Source organism: Alligator mississippiensis, chromosome 1 (assembly GCF_030867095.1).
Source record: "Alligator mississippiensis isolate rAllMis1 chromosome 1, rAllMis1, whole genome shotgun sequence".
Classification (NCBI taxonomy): Eukaryota; Metazoa; Chordata; order Crocodylia; family Alligatoridae; genus Alligator; species Alligator mississippiensis.
Genome location: NC_081824.1, coordinates 317,992,424 through 318,013,226, shown reverse-complemented (window position 1 = coordinate 318,013,226; position 20,803 = coordinate 317,992,424). Strand labels below are relative to the sequence as shown.

The following is a 20,803-nucleotide window of genomic DNA, read 5'->3' as shown; positions in this document are numbered from 1 at the left end:
CTACTGTTGCTTAAATGAGGATTTTTATTTTTTTCCAAGTTTACCTGTCTGCAGGGTACCCTTGAAGCCCTATGGTCCTGTTCCCTGTCCCAAGGAACAGACCAAGGTTTTCCCTGGAATAACTCTTTATCCCCAGACTACACAGCTGCAGCAGAGGAACCTGCAGGAGGTGGCTTCCCCTTGGGTTGTGAAACAAATGTTATGTCCCCCTTTCCATAGAATAGTTTAGCCTGGACTATCACTTCCCCAGAAATCACTCTTTACTACAGGCAATCGGCAAGGAGATTAACAAAACCCAGGATTTATTATATAGAAGAAAAAGATGGTGTAAGAAAAACTGACCATAAGCTTGAGCACAGAATAAGAGGAGTAAGGTTTCTTACTCTGTGATCTGACTACACCATCATTCTGCGGAAAGACCTGACAATATTTCCAGAGATCAGCCTTCCTACTGATCATGCCAGCCCTGACTGCTGGGGACATGAACTCTCCAAATTTAGGATTCAAAGATCCTGGTCACCTCACAAATAGCTCCTAAAATACCCACAAGCCAGCCCCTTTATCCCACTTCCCTGCGTCAGCATTGTTCTAATTGCTCATGGGTCTCAATTCTTCAGAAATTTCTGACATCTGGCATTCCTCTGGCTAGTGGGCCATTTCTCTGAAGCCTTTGATATTGTGTGTTTGTTTTTTCCATGACAAGCAGACAGTACTTTGGGTGCCTATCCCACCAGTGGCCCCCTTTATCTGGGAGTGGCAGTTGTCCTTTCCCCAGAACACAATGGCAAGAAATACTTACCAATTTTACCTGCCACCTTTTCCTTAGGTATGCATTCATGCATGGATGCATACATGTTAGACTTAATTTTATTACTCATAATCAGGGATCTTGGTTTTCTCTGATTAAACCCTCTCCCCTCAATTTTCAGGTTAAAAAAAGTAACCCAAAATCCACATTTTTCCATGATCAAAATGAAGCACCACTCTGTGTGTAAAAAGAACTTTCATCATGTCCTGCAAAAAATACTTTAATTTATAGCCTCTGAAACCATCTAGTTTTGGATGCTAATAATGACTTTCTTTAGGAGTTATCTGTGTAACTCATGTGGTAGGTAAATGTAGTTTGCTTCAAATTCTACTTCAATCCTGTGTTTACTGAAGTCTGTGGCAGAAGTTTTGTTTTTGGTTGTTTTTTTTTTTTGTTTGTTGGGGTTTTTTTGATGCAGTGAGCCCATGAACAAGACCTAAATAGATGTTCTAGAAAAGAATAATTTTGGTTCAGAACAACATACTTCTCGTTAATGCAGATGGAGGGAGAGAGGGTAATATTCTGAGCATTCACCAAAAAAGTTAGTTGTTTTTATCTTTGCCAAGTAGCAAAACTAGCAGACCATTTATTACAAGGTTCTATTACAATTTTAGCTGAATTAGTAGGAAAAGGATTTAATTGGCTTTATTGCAGTTATATCTTCTAAAGGATATCTTTCAGGATACATTTTCTAAAGGACAGAGTCTTACAAAATGTCTTCATACTACAGGATATAATTTCATTCTTCTTTTAGTTTTTGTTGCAGGTTTTTTTTTTGTATCTATCATTGATTTCAGAATGGAATTTTGAAAATTGCTTGGCATTGACCTAACTCTACCATTTAAGTCAGTGAAAACAAACCACTATTGTATTTCAGACTTAGGGCAATGGTGGCCAGTTTTGAAAATCACATTTTTAATGCTTAAAAATGGATTTTTTACTTTCCCTAGTTAGAGGTTTCCTTTGCACTTTTTTGTATACTGCTCTTTCAGCTGATTTACTACTTATGACAGATGAGTTATTACTATATTAAATAATTCAAAGTTGACACAGATTAGTAGAAATATTAAAAGGAAGTTAATGGAAAATTAGTTGAATGTCTTTCTAATACACTGGTTCCAAAGGATCTCCTAACACTTAGAATAAAAAACATTTAAAAAGGAGGTTAATTAACATTCCAAAAGGATGTCTGTAACCCAGAGGCAATTACCTTGGGGATGAGGATAATGAGGGAAGATGTCAGAGGGAATGTCTTATGGGGTCTATAACTCCCACACAGCAGATAAGGAGTTAATGGAAATGCCAAGGAAACCAGGGACCTGTGGGAACTTAGGATTCTTAGCCAACCCATCACAAGGCATGTATAAACCTACAATAGAAGGATAAAACGAAACTCTGGGTAGTCACTGCAATAAAGGAAGTTAAAAGCCCATTGCAGGCGGCCAGTGCAACAGAGGAAGTTTTGAGTCATGTAGGACATGACGACTGGGTTAAATGGGAGTAGGTAGGAAATATACTAGCCACAAATTGTTCACTGAATTCTGACGACTAGTCAGTTATCTTACTCGTAGTCAGTTATACCTGAGCAAATGAGCAGATGTTGCAGGTGAAATGGAGGTCTTAATTTTATGTGTAGTATCTTCATTGCATACTATTATATATGAAAAGGAAAAGAGTCAACTTACTTTCATGTTCCAGCTTGTTTACGGGGCTAATATTTACAAGCTGCATGTTTTTATTGTACATGTAAACTATTCAGTCTAGAAATCATGAAGACTTTGACACCATGGCTTCTGATCCCTAGTCTCAACAACTGCATCTTGTGCCATGCCATATGCAAGAAGTGCAATTTTTGGATCAGTGATTAGATCCCAATAGTGTCCTTCCTATTTGCCAATGCAGGGGGCACCTGGGATCATGATCCCAGGATCTCCCTGCACCCACAAGTTGAAAACCAGGACCCCACAGCCCAGCTTGACTTGGGACTGTCCTGTGGCTGGGTCTATAACCATTCAAGGGCTTAGTTTTAAACCCCATGCCTAGCAGCTCTGGTGAGGCTGCCAGGAAGTATGGGGGACCAGAGGCTACAAGGCACTTTAACTGCCAGGTTTAAAGTAACAGGCAGGGTAAGCCTTTTGTCCCACCCCCTTTCCCCACACGGGGAGCCTCATTCCCCACATGGGAGAATCTGACTGCAGGGTTTGAACTCCTTGGCAGGGAAACCCCTCAGCTCTCCTTGCCAGGAGCTTGCAGGACAGCCCCATGCCCTGGTGGAAAACTAGGGCTCCCCTAGGGCTGATGCGAATAATCAGCTAATAGTCAGCACTGGCCCCTGGGCATCCCCAGACATACCAGTGTTCAATTTAGGGTAGTATACAAACCAGCCATAAAAATGTTCTGTGTGATGTAGGTGCCTCACAGGAGTCAGTGCTTGGTCTAGTACTTTTCAACATCTTTATTAATTATTTGAATGTGAGGGGTGAAGAGCTCACGGTTCAAGTTCACGGACGACACCAAGTTATGGGGAAGTGTGGGCATGCTTGAAGATAGACTACAGATACAGGTGGATTTAGACAGGCTAGCAAGTCGGGCGGATTGGAATCTGATGAAGTTAAACATCAAGAAATGTAAAATGCCCCACCTCGGGACGAGCAACCCCCAACACACCTACAGGCTTGGCGGCACCAAAGTGACTAGCTGCACAAATGAAAGGGACCTGAGGGTACTAATAGACCACAGTTTGAGCGTGAGCCAGCAGTGAGATACTGTAGCCAGTAGGGCAAATAATACTCCGGCATGCATCAATCGATGCATCTCCAGCAAAACCAAGGAGGTGATTCTTCTGCTGTACTCAGGACTGGTGAGTTCACAGCTGGAGTACTGGTCCAGTTCTGGATACCACACTTCAACAAGGACATGGACAAGCTTGAGAGAGTCCAAAAAAGAGACACTGGTATGATCAGAGTCTTACACGGCAAGCCATACAAAGAAAGGCTGACGGATCTGGGACTCTTCAGGCTGAAGAAAAGAAGGCTGAGAGGGGACCTGGTAGCAGCTTACCACTATGCTAGGGGAGTACATCAAGGGCTTGGTGAGCAACTGTTCACCAGGGTACCAAGGGGAAAACTAAGAGTAATGGCCACAAACTCCTAAAAGATCAATTCAGGCTCAACATTAGGAAAACCTTCTTCACAGTCAGGGTGTCCAGACTGTGGAATAAGCTCCCTCCAGAGATGGTACAATCACCTCCCCTGGAAATATTCAAAAGGAGACTATACAGTCACCTTGCTGGGGTCACCTGTCCCCCCGTTGTCTTTCCTGCTTGGTGCAAGGGGCTGGACCCATTGATATTCCCAGGTCCCTTCAGGCCTACAGTCTATGAATCTATGAAATATTTATGGCTGGTTTGCCATTTTATGGCCCCATAAATTGTGCGCATGTATGGCATCTTTGCCACTAACATGTAACTTGTGGCATAAACGGAACATGTAAAGAGGTCCTAACAGACAATAAGTGTAGAACTCAATTTAAGAGTCACTTTTCTGTATAGAACTATGCTGAAATCTATTTGTTGGTATTTGTGAAAATGTGCGCGAGAGTTTTGAGTTTTTCAGATTAATGTTATTTTATTTCATGGACATTTCCCTATATATGCACAATAAACTGAAGGGAATCTGTCTTGATATTCTGAAGATGCAACAAAGATTGTCACTATCCATTCCTATAAAATATCTTGGATGTAGGCTTTGTAAGCAAAATACCAAAGTGTTTGAAAAACTTTGTTTAAAATCTAATATACTTAAAGTAGCAATAAAGAATTTTGTGGTTTTAGGTGATCTGTAAATCAGTAGCTTGATAGTTTTTTTTTTTATCCAGTTCTCACGCTTTTCTCTGTCCCCATTCAAAATGGCTATAAAAACGTGTGCTTTTCTTACCTAGGAGTACACTCTCTTAAAATGGAAAAAGCTGGTTTGCACCTTCTACACATTTGCTGAAGCCATTCCTTTAATTAAGAACTTTTAAACCTCACAGGAACAAATTAGTCAGTTAACAGTGAACGATCTGTTATATACAATGAGTGGTCATAGCTAACGTGTCTCATGCACACTCTTCCAAGTATAGATAATTCTGCTGAGGATACAAACACACACAACATTTCGTATAAAGTAAATTAACTATATAGGAAAGATGGAGCGGGCACCCACCATATACCTTTACACCACTTCGTGCTCAGGTGATGTTATTAGTCCCTCAGACAATGAGAAGTAACTATATGCAGGTACAAATTTATCCCAGTGTCCCAGACATGTGTACACTTCCATAGTGAACTGCATCCTGTGCAAGCTGTTTTCTGTCTGCATTACTTCACTATCTACTGGCCAGGCTCTGCAGCCAATAGTGCTTATTGCAGTCAGCCAATTTGAGAAGACTGTTCAAATACCTGCTCCTTTAATATAGCATAAAATCTGAGGTTAATTACTCTGTAGCAATTGTGTCTGTGTATCTGTATTCAGAAATGTATTTATTGATTATTCTGGAATTAACAAATTAAGTTTGTTTATGCTATTGGTATATCTATTGGTAAACGGCCATATCTTATTCCTTGGTATAGCATAACTTTACAGGGAATAAAGAGAATTAAAATAACAGGGTTCACAAATGCTTAACAGTGCCAAATAGATTATAGTGCAGGAGGTATGAAACAAATGTAGGAACAAGAATGACAATATTGTGACATGAGATCATAGCCAATGGCCACTTTGAGAAGTGAAGTCTGTCACAGATCATTGCAACTGGTTGTCAGGCATGTGAACTGAATCTGTTTCCTGTGAGCACAGCAACCCCAATGCCAGTCATTGCACTCTTGGGAGCCTTATGGAATACATTTTTTTTTGGTGTAGTGGTACATAGTCCGAGCTGCTTTTAGCTTCTCTCTGGTTTCCATGTTTTGAAGGCATTCTGGCCTTTATTCAGCCCATTCATAGCTTTATTGAAGCCCCTGTGACTGCCAACATACTTAAAATTAAGCATGTATTTATGTTCACAGAGGAACAGGGCCAGAATATTCATATCATTAAAGGATCAAGCCCTAGATGAGTGCTTCAACATTCTGCATACTCTATCTTGACTAACACCTGTATATGATATTGTCCCAGGGGAGCGGGGACGCCGGGAAACCCCCGCAGCAGCAAAGGGTTCCGTTTACCTCCCGGAGGAGCCGAAGGAAGTCTACGTGCCAGTGCAGCCGGCGCGGGTCGTCAGCCGGGCATTAATCCGGCTGAGCGGCGGGGGCAGGGCATGCCGGCCGGGAGAAACAAAAGACGGCCCCGCCAAGGCAACGGGGTGGCTGGACGAAGGAGGCTGGGGAGAGAAGCCCCAGCAAGCGGGGAGTCAGCCGCCACCCGCGGAGTGCGGGAGCTGAGGAAGTGGAGCCAGTCGCGGCTCCGAGAAACGGAGCAGAGCAGCTGGCAGCGGTGCTGGTGGAGAGGCCAGCACTGAGACTATCGGTGGAACCGGTGGAGAAGCCGGCAGCAGCGCCGGTAGCCGGACAGAAGGAGGAGCTCGCCGGATCCCAGGTTACGGAGCGGGGAGCAAGGGCCACTGCAGCGGGAGCGGCAGGAGTGGCAGGGACGCCAGCTGCAGTAAGACAGAAGGCACCGGTGAGGCAACCAGGTGCCTAATACAGAGCAGAGCTGGCAGGAGGTACAGCGCCCCCGCGGACCCCTGGGGGAGCGCAGGTACGAGGACGGAGGGAGCGGGCTAGCGTTCCCATAGGCAGTACGCCCAGCCCGAAGACCATTGCTGACAGACGGCGTGTTGAGGCGAGGGGGTGACAAGCCAGGGGCGACGTGGAGACCCCGAAGAGGAAGAGCCTAAGGTGGTGAGTGGACAGGGTGTAGGGGAGGACGGAGCCCCAAGGTTACCCACTGAGGGACGCGCCGACACCGGTGGGTACCCCAAGGGTGGGCCCCCCCACTGAAGATATCATCAAAGTCGTGGCAGGCGAGTTCAGGCCCCCCCCCCCCCCAATACCAGCCGGGGTAACCTCCGGGGTACCTTTCCAGAGTCAGGGCGCACGAAGCCCGGGGCTCGGGCAAAGGCGGCGCGCGAACACCTGGTAGAGCGGAGGCGGGTACAGATATCTTGGCATCTTTTGTCTTAATCTTCTAAAATGGTTTGTGCTGCTGAATCGGGATTCAGCTAGTATACTAAATTCAGCTAGAAATCTGTGGGCCTCTGAACTGAAAATTGTCCTCTTTTCTAAATCAGTGCAACTGTGACAAGTATTTTTCTCACATTTTTTTTTCCCTTATGGTATATTCAAACAATATCATTAGGTAAGTACAAATGTTCATAAAGCCCTTTGCAGAAGCGGTCTAACCATAGTGCTTTACTTAGTGCTATAAGTTAGAGCAGGAATAAATTGAACAGACATCTGTCATTGGAGGGATGGAGGGGAGCTTGGCGCCTCCCTGCACTGGCCAAGGCAAGCAGGTAGGGAGCACTCCTGCATGCCTCATAGGAGGCTGCTGGAGCCAGCCCCACCTTCCCACCAGTTGGTGACTGTCAGCAGCAGCTGGAGATGGGGAGGAATGGAGCCCCCTTGCCATGAGGGCCTCCCTCCCTCCATAGTTTGCTGGCTGGGATCTGGAGGCGGAGGGCAGGGAGAAGGGAGAGGCTGGGCCGGGTCTGCAGAGTAGGGAGGCTCCATTCCCCTCCAGCCTCCTGTCAGCTGGAGCCAGGAGCTGCAGTATGGAGCTGCCTGGCTGGCTTTTTGCCATGCTGGGAACTGGGGCTGGGAGCGTGTCCTCCTTCTGTTCAGACCTGGCCCAGACCCCATCCAGTCCTCCAAGACCCGAACCAGCAAATGCAGGGCAAAGACAAAGCCTTTTGTGTCTCTTCTCTGTGACAGCTTGTGGGCAGAGCCAGGCCAATCTTGTCCAGAGCAGATGAGCACCAGCGAGGGCTCCCTGGGGTGGCAGCAGAATGTGATCTACACTGAAGTGTGATGGATGTTGTACAGACATTCAAAAAAAGTACCTAGAATGCTTTAGTTTAATACCACATCCATCCTGGGTTAACTTAGAGTGGGATCTGCCATTTTTAAGGCACTTGAAGTGCCATGAATGTCTGTTCTGCTGTGGCTTTAAAGTGCTTTCTGTGCTCTTAACACGTTAAGTGTAACATCCGTACCTAGCCATTATTACATGAGCTTGTGATTCTGTAAGATCTCTCCATTCCATTTTCAGCAATAGAATATGGGCTAACCCTACAGGTGAACTTTCTTTTTAACTGGGTTAAAGATGGTATTAAAAATATGCATTCAGTTGTCATTTTACAATTAGGAACTTTTTATTATGCACTAACCTCTTATTATTGAAATGGATATGAAAAAGTAGCACATGTAAACTGTAAAGATTCTCAGTAATGAATAGCCCTATTTCCTTCTACTTAGAGATGTTTTAAATAAAATGAGGATCGATTATTCTCATGAGTTGGTATGAAGAAAATAGAAAGCAATAGATTGAAGTTATATAAGAAACAATATAGCTTTAAAACAGAGGAGAAAAAAATCCCCTAAGAATGTTGAGAAAGAGATATGTTGCTGTTGAAGATAAGAAAGGATAGCTTAGATCAGTTGTGCTCAACCTTTTTAGACTCAAGGCACCCCTTGGAAAACAAACTCTTAGTTTTTACTTGTTTTGGGGTTTTTTTATGAGAGAGAAATAATAGAGCAATTCTTCTGTTCCAAAGAACTCAGAAGGACTACAACAGGCACTGTTTTTAACAGTATGGATTCTGATTTGAAATCTCTTGGCTTGTCATGTGAATTATATTTGCACACTTGGAAGTTGTAAAATTGTGTGGCAGCCCATAGCACTGTTGAATGGATCTGAGAGCAACACAGGGTGCTGCATAACCCTGGGTGAGTAGTCTAGATGCTTAGCTTGAGATGGTTTAAGGGCAATTTAAGTAAGCATGCTAAAAAGCAGTGTTATAGTAGATTTATGCTTTACACCCATTACAGTTGACCTTGAACCTAGGATTTTGGCTCTGAATTAGAAACTGCTATCATGGCCCCTTGAGTTTCTGCCAGCCTTCACTGACTACAGAAACCGCTCTCAAATGTTATGCCTTTGGGTTTACTTGTACACCTTCAGACAGCTTATTCAGGACTCATTGGCTAAACTCAGCTCTTGTTCAGTGGGATGTCACGCTGCCATTTTTGTGAAATTGATGCTGTTAAATTCAGAGAAGTTATGGAGGTGTACCATTGTAAGGAAGTTGAGAATCACTGAGCTAAATCCTGCAGGATGAATGGACTCACCATGATTTATATGATTGGCAGTGAAGTTTAAGTCCACATGACCATGTTATCTTGCTCAGATCCATAAATTCAATTATAAGAGTTTCTCAGTTGTTTCTTCAGTCTCAAGCACTATATATACTCAGCTGTCAGAACTGTAAAGCTTGCTTCCTCATCTTTGGATACAAGGACACTTGTTTTCTTCATAAGTTACATAACTGTATTTCATTTAAAGAAAGCAGTGCCATTCTCCCTTGTTTATTGTGAACATGGAATGATGGACAAATTGCAATTTAAAAAAAATGTTTTCTTGTTTAGAGTTTTTGCTGTTTGCCTGCTGCACTGAGTTACCTTTATTAAAAGCACTGATTCTTGCTACCTACATAGAATATTTCTGTGCAGTTCATTTGGGGAGGAAATTCTCTAGTCTCTGTATCCACAGAGGTTTTGGTTCTTAAAACAACTCTCAACCTGTAACCCATGTTCTAATCTAATATGGACTGATTAAAAAGAGAAATGAGCCAAGCATGGCTTTCATAGGGCATGGCATAATCAGGTACTAGAGGGAGGAGAATAAGAGTCTGTCTCAAATGGGACTCACCAAAGGAAGACCAAAGTTTTAAGTATGTGCTAATCAACTTTTCTTTCCCATTCTAGCTTCTTCCACCCTGGTTACATAAATTCTTCCATGGTAGTTGAAACAAGTGATTTCTTTTAAAGGTTTTTCAATACAATTAACCTTCATTTTAAAAGGCAATTTTCCAAGGATGTTTGAATTTTCAGATTTAACCTATGTCTTCTACTTTCTGTTTTCAGGATTGCACAGTATATGAAACAGAGAATAAAATTCTTCATGTGGTGAGTAGTCCTTTGATTCTTATAAATATGTGTCTGCTGTACAATATCTAGGAATCTTTCAATCTCCTAGCAGTAGTGTTGATGTGCTAGCAAGCTAGTTTTGGCTTAGTGAAGAGTTTGAGTGATTGTTTGCAAATAAGTAGAGACAAGTGTAAAGCAGAATCTGGGAACTGATAATCTCTGAGTTTTCAAAGCTTGCTTCTCACAGCAAATTATCTGCTTTGTACTCATCTCCAGAACCTGTTTACTCAAAGTGTGCTTATGCCCATGTATTAGACCTTTTGCTGTCAGATACAACTATGTATGCCTAGCAAGTATATCTGTTTTTTTTAGTGATGCATTCAAATTTATGCTGTGTTACTCCTACTACCATGGCAGACCCAGGAACGCTATGGAACAGTGAACACAACTCCCTCCTGGTTCATGTACACGCTGGGAAACTGCTAATGTTTCTCCACTTTTAAACCTTTATTGCTGGTAATGATATATGATCTGTGGCAAAATGTGCTTGATTTTGCAGAAAGCACAGCAAGCTTGATAGGTTGACCATTTAGGGGATAAGAAAAAAACCCATGAATAAACTTATCTGGAAGTCAGTAACACAGCAAGCATGGAACCTAAGTGTACAATATGGAATTGCTTTCCAGGCTATGGTTCTACTAGGTTGGTTTTAAGTTTTCTGAAATCAGAACTGTTTCTGAAAACAAATAATAGATTGGTTTCATTAACATAATCATAGAAACATAGAACTGGATCGAGTAAGATCGAGTCCGATCCCCTGCCGGGGGCAGGAAGTTATTGGGCTCAGATGAGCTTGACAAGGTGCCTGTTCAGCCTCGTCTTGAACACCTCCAAGGACGGTGACTGCACCACCTCTGCTGGGGGTGTGTTCCAGATTCTGCTTACAGAGAAGAAGTTTTTCCTTATAACCAACCTGAATTTACCCTCTGTTAGTTTATACCCATTGGTCCTCGTCTTCCCTTGAGGTGCTTTCCTGAAGAGTTGCTCTCCTAATTCTTGATGCTCCCCCCGATGTACTTCTAGGCAGCTATCAAGTCACCTCTCAGCCTTCTCTTCCTCAGGCTGACCAAGCCCAGTTCCTGGAGTCTCTCTGCATAGGGCCTACCCTCCATGCCCTTAATCAAATGGGTGGCCCTTCTTTGGACCCTCTTGAGCTTATCTATATGCTTCTTGAAGTTCAGTGCCCAGAGCTGGGCACAGTACTCCAGCTGAGGCCTCGCCAATGCCAACTAGAGAGGGAGGAGTACCTCCCTGGATCTATTGGCCACACATCAGCTGATGCATGCCAGAGTTTTGTTTGCCCTTTTGGCAGCCTCATCGCACTGTTGGCTCATATTCATCTTCCAGTCGATCGTGACTCCCAGGTCTTGTTCGGATGCTGTGCCAGCCATAGGACCACCGCCTATTGTATATTTGTGGTGGGGGTTCTTCCTACCCAGGTAAAGGACCTTGTGCTTCTCCTTGTTAAACCTCATTTGATTTCATTCCACCCATAAATCCAGCCTATCAAGGTCATCCTGGATCTTTGCCTTATCCTCTGGTGTGCCCGCGTTTCCCCACAGCTTGGTATCATCTGCAGACTTAATCATTGTGTTTTCCACTCCCTCATCCAAGTCGTTAATGAATATATTGAATAGCACAGGTCCAAGCACCGATGCCTGGGGGACACCACTGGAGATGGTCCTCCAGGATGAGGCCATCCCATCAATCACCACCCCCTGGGAGCACCCTCTAAGCCAGTTGTCCACCTACCTCACTGTAGACTGGTCCAGCCCAGTACTCTCCAGTTTGTTAGAGAGAATTACATGGGATATGGTCAAAGGATTTACAGAAGTCTAAGTAGATGATGTCAACCTTACGTCCCTCATCCGGATGGTTAGTTACCTGGTCACAGAAGGACACAAGGTTCGTCAGGCATGATCTACCCTTGACAAAGCTGTGCTGGTTGTTTTTTAGCATCCCATCTATTACCAGCTTGTAGTTGATGGCTCCCTTAACCAACTTTTCAAAGATTTTACCCGGGACCGAGGTCAGACTGACTGGTTTGTAGTTTGCGGGGTCATCCCTTTTCCCTTCTTAAAGATGGGCACCACATTGACTACCTTCCAGTCATCCGGGACCACTCCCGAGTTCCACGACTCTTCAAATAGATTGTCCAGTGGTGCTGCTCTAAGTTCAGCCAGTTCTTTCAGGACTCTTGGGTGCAGGTAATCAGGCAGGTTGTCAGCAGACTTGAAAATGTCCAAATATTGTAGAAAATCCCACACCTGTTCTGGGCTGATTTCATGTAGGCTGTTACCTTCCCTCTATTCCCTTGGCCTCTGGTCAGGTGAGCAGCCCCCTTTGGGTTTTGGGAATACTGACGCAAAGTATGTATTAAAGAGTTCTGCCTTTTCGTGAGCATTGACTGTGGACTGCCCCTGGGTGTATTCAGTAGGGGCCCCACAGTGGAGCCCGATTTTAATTTTTTTTCTTACTCCTTGTGTATCTATAGAAGAACTTTTTGTTGTCTTTTATACTGGTTGCCAGTTTGATCCCCAAGCCTGCCTTAGCTTTCCATGCATCATATCTGCAGGCCCTGGCAATACAGGTATATTCCTCCCTGGTTGCTGAGCCATTCCTCCATTGCATATACACTTCTTTTTTCTTTTTCAATAGCTCCCTAATATCTCTAGTGAGCCAAGCAAGTCTCCTAGCTCCTTTCCTGCTTTTTGCCTGCATGTGGATGGCCTGTTTTCTGAGCCATGAGAATTGCCACCATAAGGAAGCACCATCATTCCTGTACTCCTAAGTTGTCCAATTGCCAGTTGCAGAGGGCTTCTCCAGTGAGCCTCTTGAGTTTGCCAATATCTGCCTTTTTGAAATTCAGGACTTCTGTTCTGCTGGCTAACTTCCCAGTCTTATGGTGCATGGTGAACCTTATCAGGTCATGGTCACTGTTGTCCAGAGTGCCACCAATCCTCAGGTTGCCTACGATGTCCTCGCCTTTGGTCGGCACTAAATCCAGAGTGGCCTTGCCCCTAGTAGGCCCTTCCACAACCTGTCAGACACAGATCGTCTGTTGTTCCCAGGAAGTTGGCTGATGCAATCACTAAATTTACACACTTTTTATTTCTCTGGTTGAATAGGCTACTAAACTTAAATACAAAAGCAAATTATTTATGTTTCCACCTATTTGGATATGAGGCACTACAGTAGTTTTGGCTCTAACTATTTTAAATGGTCAAGATCAAATGATTAATGTCAAATGCCTGAAAAGTTACATCCAAAAGTTTCTGACACACTTTTAGAACAAAAAGTATTGCATTTTTTCTTTTCCACTGTAATTTTTTCCCTTATGGAACTAAAAGTATTGGTATTTTTAATAAGCTTGACTTTGTCTTCCTTGACTGACCTCTACAATTTTGTGACTAATGAAGTTTTTAATAGTGCAACAGTGACAAAAATATGAAATGTTTTATCTTGGGCCATCTTACATAATGTCTATTTATATGCATTGATATATGGCACAAACAGAGTTCCATTATACATGTTACATATACATTTTGGAAGAAGACATGCCGTACATATATTAGTATATGTTTGTACTTTAACTAGATAAATGAGTTGTAAAATGAGTTGGCAACATTTACAGGTAATATAGAATTAATTAGGGTAGTCCAAACTAGAAGTTTTTGAGGAACTTCAGAAAAAAATTAACAAAGGTAGATAAAGGGATAGAGATTGATCAAATTCACTGTTTAAAAATTATGCTTTTTTGTGAACTCATGCACACTTCTGGGTAATATCATCATTTAAATCAGCTTACTTTTAGCTATATTCAGTTTCAGCTGTTGGTTTAAAATCCATTCTAAGTTACAAGATATTCTGTCATTTTGGTTTGGCTAGGGAACAAATAGGTCTAAAGCAAAGGGAAGTTTGTGGTTCATCATCTTAAAGTTGGAATTCAAAATCATATTTGCAGATGGGAATCGAATAGAAGAGAAGTAGGCTTGAACAGAGTAGAAACAAACACAAATACGCATACTGAATGAGAGTGCGGTGGAAGAGAACTTACTAAACATAACACTGAAACACATCCAAACAGGAGGCAGAATAGTGGGAAAAGATAATGTCATCAAAGCCTGCATGCTCTGAGCAGGAGTGTACAGGTGACAGCATCAAAGGTAGCTCTTAGACCAAGGAGAAAGAATGTAAAGCCATGGAAGAGTTTGTCAAATAAAGGGAACAGAAACTGGTTTAGGTATGTTCAAAAACAGGTTTTGGAGTGTAAGAAACCTGTGTGTAGACTATATGCAGCTGAGTTTGGAGATAAAAACTAGAAGGCAATGAATTCAAGAAAAAGGTGACAAAAATGATCATGGGCATAGAATGAATCTCAGATTAGCTAACCTAGTTTTACTTTATCAGAAGAAATGAATAAAACAAAATGTGAAGTACAAAAAATGATGTGGAGAGAATATAAATACTCAGTCTTTTAGTATGCAAAGACTTTGAGGCTATTCAGTAAAACTGACAGGCAACAAATTTATAGCCTTACTGGAATGTCTTTTGTTTAGCTGGTGAAACTCCCTCTCAGCAAGAGAGAGGATTCAAAATGAGAAGTGAACATTGTATGCGTGGTGAATATCTACACACAAGTTAAACGGGCTGAAAATAAATTACTGATAGAACTGTGCTTACTTCACAGAGTAGTACTCCCATTTACTGATTTCTTGACCTTCTTCCTCTGAAGCTTTTAGGACAATTACTGTGAAAGATAAGATCCAGGATTAGATAGGGTGCTGGATTGATTTTCATTGGTAGTTCTGTTTATGTTTCCAAAAAGTTTTAATAGACTCCCGGGGAGGAGGGGGGGTGATGCAGGCACCTACCCTGGAGATCTTCAAAAGGAGACTGGACTTGCACCTTGCTGGGGTTATTTGACCCCCCAGCAGTCTTTCCTGCCCAGAGGAGGCAGGCTGGACCCAGTGATCTCATGAGGTCCCTTCCAGGCCTAAAATTCTGTAAATCTGTGAATACTAGTATAATATAGTTTCAGAAAGAAACAAGTATGAACAACAGAACTAGAAAAACTGTAAGCAGCTAGTGAAGTAATATAGATGATTTAGCAATATGTTTAGTTTTGCCAAAAAAATGATTTTTTTTTTTTTTTGGTTAGGAAAGGGAGTATTTAGTTAGCGTAAGGTATTCTTGTTGATAAATTCAGTTTGTGGTTATGAATAATCCTGACCTATATGTCTGGTTTTTGTTGGTTTTGTTTTGCTTTAAAGAAGCAAGAAATATTTAAAATGCTCTAATTTTGACTGAATGAGCCTTTTTGAGATCTAAATGAGTATTATTTTAATGCTGCTTTGAGTCTGAGATTGCAACTTGGGGTTTAGTGGGGTGAGGATGCTGAATCACACTCATCACCTGGAACGTGTTATTTAAAAATTAGCATCAAATTGTATTAGAATAACTTGTTTTCTTGAACTTAACTTTTGAGTATTGCAGAAAAATGTAAAATGACATTTGCCATGAACGACACATGCCCCTGGAGGCTGGGGGGGGGCACGGCGACTGCTCTCAGGCGGCGGTTGCAGCAGTAGGGTGTGGCAAGTGCTGACCAGCGACCACCCGCAGATGCTGCCAGCAGTGTCAGCGGCAAGGGGGCAGGTGGCGAGTGGCAACCACCTGCTGGTGCCACCAGTACCGTCAGCAGCACTTTTCAGGGGGTACACCGCCAATCTCAGGGGGTGCAGGTGCACCTGCGTACACCCCCTATGTGCCACCAATGATATTTACCCTCACTGAACAAAGCAAAGCATAGATAAAACATATGGTCTCTGAAATAAAAGTCTATTTATTTGTTTTTTAAGAAATACTAATATAAAATGGCATAATAAAAACACGTTCAGACTTAAATTATTATTCTATCATTATATTTATAGGTAGTAGACTATTCCGTGTCATTAAACCAGATACTTGATAAATGTCCGAGAATGAGATTTCCATAACCTTTTACAATTAAAAGGTTATGGTTTTGTATTCTTTTCTATTAAACCTTGAACAAAAATCATAGTACAGAGCAGTTTGGCTTCTCTTGGTGTTTCTTCTTTTGAATTGCAGTTCTTTTAAAACAACTGTTTTAAAATTATCTATAATTATTAAATATTTTACGCTGCCCTTTCATTCTCATAAACATATATTTTGGGAATGAAACAAGGAATTATACTTTATAATTTCTGCTGCTTCTAAAATATTAATGCATGCACAGTAAACCCTTTAGAATTCAGTAACCTTTGTCAAGATGGGTCCTATAAGCTTTTGTTTTTTTGGTTAGAAAGCCATAATTGAAAGTAAATATGAGCAGTGATAGAAATGATTAAATTCAGAAGAATGAAATACCAAAGTATTCTTTAACACTTGTAGTTATTGAAACACTTTGAGATGAATGCATGTTGTAGAGCTCTTCCTAATCTATATCTGGAGCCTTTAAATTATATTAACTGATGTGAGCAGGTGTTCATGACTGGAAACAGTTTAGCTAGTGCAGTGATTCTCAACAGGATCCAAGAACATTTCAACAAAAAGATAGAAAAATTGGATACTGACGACTTGGATGAACACCCTGGCTTGTTGTGACACCCTGGCTAGGGATAGACATTATACACAAACTGGTGTAAGTTATCAGAAATGGGTTTAAACCTGTAACAGAACAGATGCTCAGTGCACATAAACCAGTTTGAAAATGGTCAAATCTGGTTCGAGATAAACCTGGTTGAATGGAGTATCAGACTTAACTGATTTTGCTCAAACTCGTTTATGCAATGTCTGTCCCAGAGCCCTTGCTGGTTTAAGTTAAACCAGAGTCCCCCAGCATCCCAGCATGCTCTCTGGGCTGGGCAGGGCTCTACTCTCTGCTCCAGTGAGCTGGGCTTTGCCCCTCCCCTCTGCTTTTTAGCCAGAGCAAGGGCAGGGTGTGGCCAATTGCTGGCCTGCCATGGCCCCTGAGGCAAATTCTTCCCTCCATCCCCTCTTCCCCCTGCCCCAAGCTGGCAAACCCTGTGGACAGCCCCAGCCGCACCTCCATGGCTTGCCTGCAGCCTGGCAGGGATGGATTTAATTCTTTCCTCTCTCCGCTCTCTCCCTCAGAACTCCTGGGGGTTTGGCTGCAGTCTCTGTGGCTTGCCTGTAGCCGGGCAGGGAGGCAATTAATTCAATGGAATACCCTGTGTGCAGATCCAAGTCCCCTGTGCAGATCCAAGCCCTGCACCTGTGAACGCAGAGCTAAGACCTGCAGGACCAGACTTAGAGGTGGGAAGTGTTGGCAAAGACCTGACAATCATCGCACATGCTGGAGATATAGTTAAAGAAAGTTGCAGACAGCTTCATCAGAGAATACATAAGGCTACATTTACATTATAAAGCAGAACGTGTAAATACCTAACCAAAGCCTTTCTGAATGCCTGGCTGTAAGGAGACACTCTGCCCTTAGGATTAGTAAAACTAATTCTTGTCTTTCTGGTTTACATTTTAAATTAGACTAAGATGTGTATGCTGTGTTTTACTGGGCTGTATCTTCAGTGGTGTACCATGGGTCTCCAGCACCTGGGGGCCAGTGCTTGCATTGGCATCCCCGTCCTCTGTGGGGATGATCCAAACAGGGTGAGGGGCCCCCTCTCTTATCCCATGGCACTTCTGTGGGGAAACTAACAGCACGGCACACCAGACACATGGGGGGTGGTCAGGGGGAGGAGGGGCAGCAGCCAGAATTTCCAGCCAAAACAGCTAAAGAAACTTACAACCTGCTGGGCAGGGGGGTGGGCGAACTACACATCAAACATGGGAGGTGCAGCCTCTCTGCCTGGCTCTGAAGGGCCTCGCCGGTGCCCCCTACCCCAGGCAGGCACCCGGGGGCCATGCTCCCTCTGCCCCCACCCTTGGTGTGCCATTGTGTATCTTGGCGTAGGCCAGGGGTGGGCAGTATATGGCCCATGGGCCAGAGCTGGCCCACAAGGACATTCTATCCAGCCCATGAGACCTGTAAAAAAAAATAAATTTGAAAATTAAAATGTATCTGTCCTTGGTTCCTATAAAAAATGACAGGAACCAGGGGCAGTAGGACCCAGGGGAATCCTCAGCAGGCTCCTGCAACAGCAGAGCCCCCCCAGCCCTGCCCTCCCAGCCGGGAGCCCTAGCAGGGGCTTCTGGCCTGGGACCATGTGGCTGCCCCGGCACTGGAAGCTCAGGTAAGCGGGGCAGGGGGAAAGGGCAGGGAAGGAGCTGGTGTGGAGCACGGGAAAAAGCAGCCCCTTGCCTGCCCCGTGGCCTATGCTCCCTGCTGCAGCCGCTTGCAGCCCATGTAGGGCTGTCCTGAGCAGGCACAGGCAGCCTCACATGGGCTGCGAGCGGCTTCAGTGCAGAGCGCTGGCCACGGGGCAGGGGTGAAAGCCACTTTTCCCCGTACTCAGCACCAGCTTGTAACCTGCCCCCGCTGCCAGCCTGGGCCCCATGCCGGCTCCGGGCTCACCTGTTGGGGCTGCGCTTGGCGGCAACAGCAGCTGCTGCTGCTGCCTGCCTGGAACTTGCGCCACAGTAGGCTGTGGTGAGGTTGCCATTGCTGCCTCGGGCTGTCCAGTGTGCGAGCTCTGAGCAGGCAGCAGCAGCAAACGCTGCCCAGTGCGTCAAGCGGGGGGTTTGCTGTGGCGCAGCCCCAATGGGCGAGCCCAGGCTGGCACAGGGCCCAGGCTGGCACAAGGCCCAGGCTGTCTGTGAGGGTGTGTTACAAGCTGGTGCTGAGTGCAGAGGAAAAGCAGCCCCTCCCCTGCCCATGGCCAGTGCCCTGCACTGCAGCTGCTCGCAGCCTGCATGTGGCTGCCTGTGCCTGCTCAGGACAGCCCTGCGCAGGCTGCGAGTGGCTGCAGCAGAGTGCCAGCCATGGAGAGGGGGAAGGGCCTCTTTTCCCCACGCTGTGCACCAGTTTCTTCCCTACTGGTGAGCAGGGTGTCAGGGCTGTGCACTGTCCCCCGCCTGTACTGCAGGGCTGGGGGGTGTTGGGAGTGAGCGGGCGTGGGAGCACAGGGTCTTCACCAGTGTCTCAGGTCCAGCGCCAGCAGGACCCAGAGCAGGGTGGCAGGAGTACAGGGTCGTGGCTGGCAGGGGCTTTATAGAGCCGGGCCAGCTCACCCCTCTCCCTGCTGGTGCAGCCGAGCCCAACTCCACATACTCCTGCCAGCCTGCACCCTGCACTGGGTCCCACTGGTGCTGGCCCTGAGACATTGGTCCCAAGACATTGGGTCATTGGTCCCAAGATGGTGACCAGAGGGTGGGACACCTGTCAAGGGGTGGGGCTACCCATGCAGCTTGCCAAAACTGGGTAAGCGGCTCTCCACCTGAAATAGTTGCCCACCCCTGGCTTAGGCAAAGATTTTTGCTAATTCCCTACTGTATGCTTTGCAAATTGCTGTGTTCAATACATGCTTGCTTCAGAGAAAGCACTTTTCCCTCATCCCCACTCCTCAGTTTGGCAGCAGCTACCCCCCCCTCCCCTCCCCCGCCCCCTTTGCAGCTGGTGGGTGGCATCCTGTGTGTTGTGCTAGCTCCAGCTGGTGCCTGGCCATGCCCCCTCCACTCCAACAGGGGAGAGCCTTGGAGGGGATCTCTCTTCCTTGCCCTTTGGCAGTGGCTGGCAGGCATGCTCTAGCGCCCTCTAGCTTCTGGCTTGAGCCACTGCAGGCATGTGGCTGCATTTCCTTATTTAACAGAGAATGTCTTTCCATTTATTAATCAGTTTAAGCTGCACAACTTAGACTAACCTGCAAAGAGTGAACCGGTTCAGACTTGGGCTTATTGAATGTCTGTCCCCAAATCCTAGGTGGATTTGGTTCTTTTCAAGAGTACGGCAGAGTGCCATACAAGGTTAGCATTGTTAGGTGTACATAAGTGATTCACAACATAAACCCAGAGATTTCAACTAGAAATCCATGGTGTTAAAAACCTTCTGAACCGTTTTGCTCTTTGAGTGCTTTCCAACAGAAAAATTACTGTATTATTTTTTTCCATAGGAAAAAAAACCAACAAAATAAAAAAATAGTGAAAACTAGGGGCTGGAATTTTGTGAGGGATGCCTGAAGTCTAAAAAGTCTGAGAACCACTAAGCTAGATAATACTTTCGTTATGGAATGTCGTGAGATGCAAAGACCTAGGGAAGCAATTAAATGATCCCATTGTAATTGGATAACAATTTATAAGATAGAGGCTTCTACTTCACCTTCATCCACCTGCAGCATTTCTGTATTTTTTTTTGGATATTTTTCATTGTAATACAATTCAGTAGGATAATCATTATTTTGTCCCCCCATGGAACTTTATTTTCACAAAGATCCCATTCATTTTCATAAGAAATGTGGTGCCATGGTAGGTAAGAAAATATATAAATAAACATAAATGTCTAAATATAAATTATATTTTAATAAAATTAATATTCAGACAGCTAAAACCCTCTTGGTGAGTTTAGGATTTGGTTTTAAAATGGCCAAAGCTTAAAAACAATTAAGAATTCAATAATAAAAATCAGGATTTTACTATTATTGTTACCACTCTTTTAAATACTATGGTAACCACAAATCAGTACTACTTCTATATTTGATTTTATGTTAATCAGTTAAATAATCAGAAGGTTGTAACTAGTAAAAACCCATTGGGCATGTCCCCACATGCAGGAGGTGCAGTAACTGTGGCAAAAATTGGCACAAATTTGTGCTGCTGCTTTTTGCCACTGTGCACACCCCTGCACGCGGGGTTGGCACAAGGTAAATTGTCCA

General features: G+C 44.2%; 1 protein-coding gene across 8 annotated transcripts in view; it reads left to right on the top strand.

The window, feature by feature from the left end:
- Positions 1–20,803, top strand: part of CNKSR2 (connector enhancer of kinase suppressor of Ras 2) — a 380,784-nt gene that overhangs the window by 117,225 nt on the left and 242,756 nt on the right. For all 8 annotated transcript variants that reach the window (XM_059720858.1, XM_059720856.1, XM_059720857.1 and 5 more), the window contains exon 5: positions 9,933–9,974. In XM_059720858.1, coding sequence (XP_059576841.1) covers positions 9,933–9,974 — 42 coding nt within the window. The remainder of the gene's footprint in view (positions 1–9,932; positions 9,975–20,803) is intronic.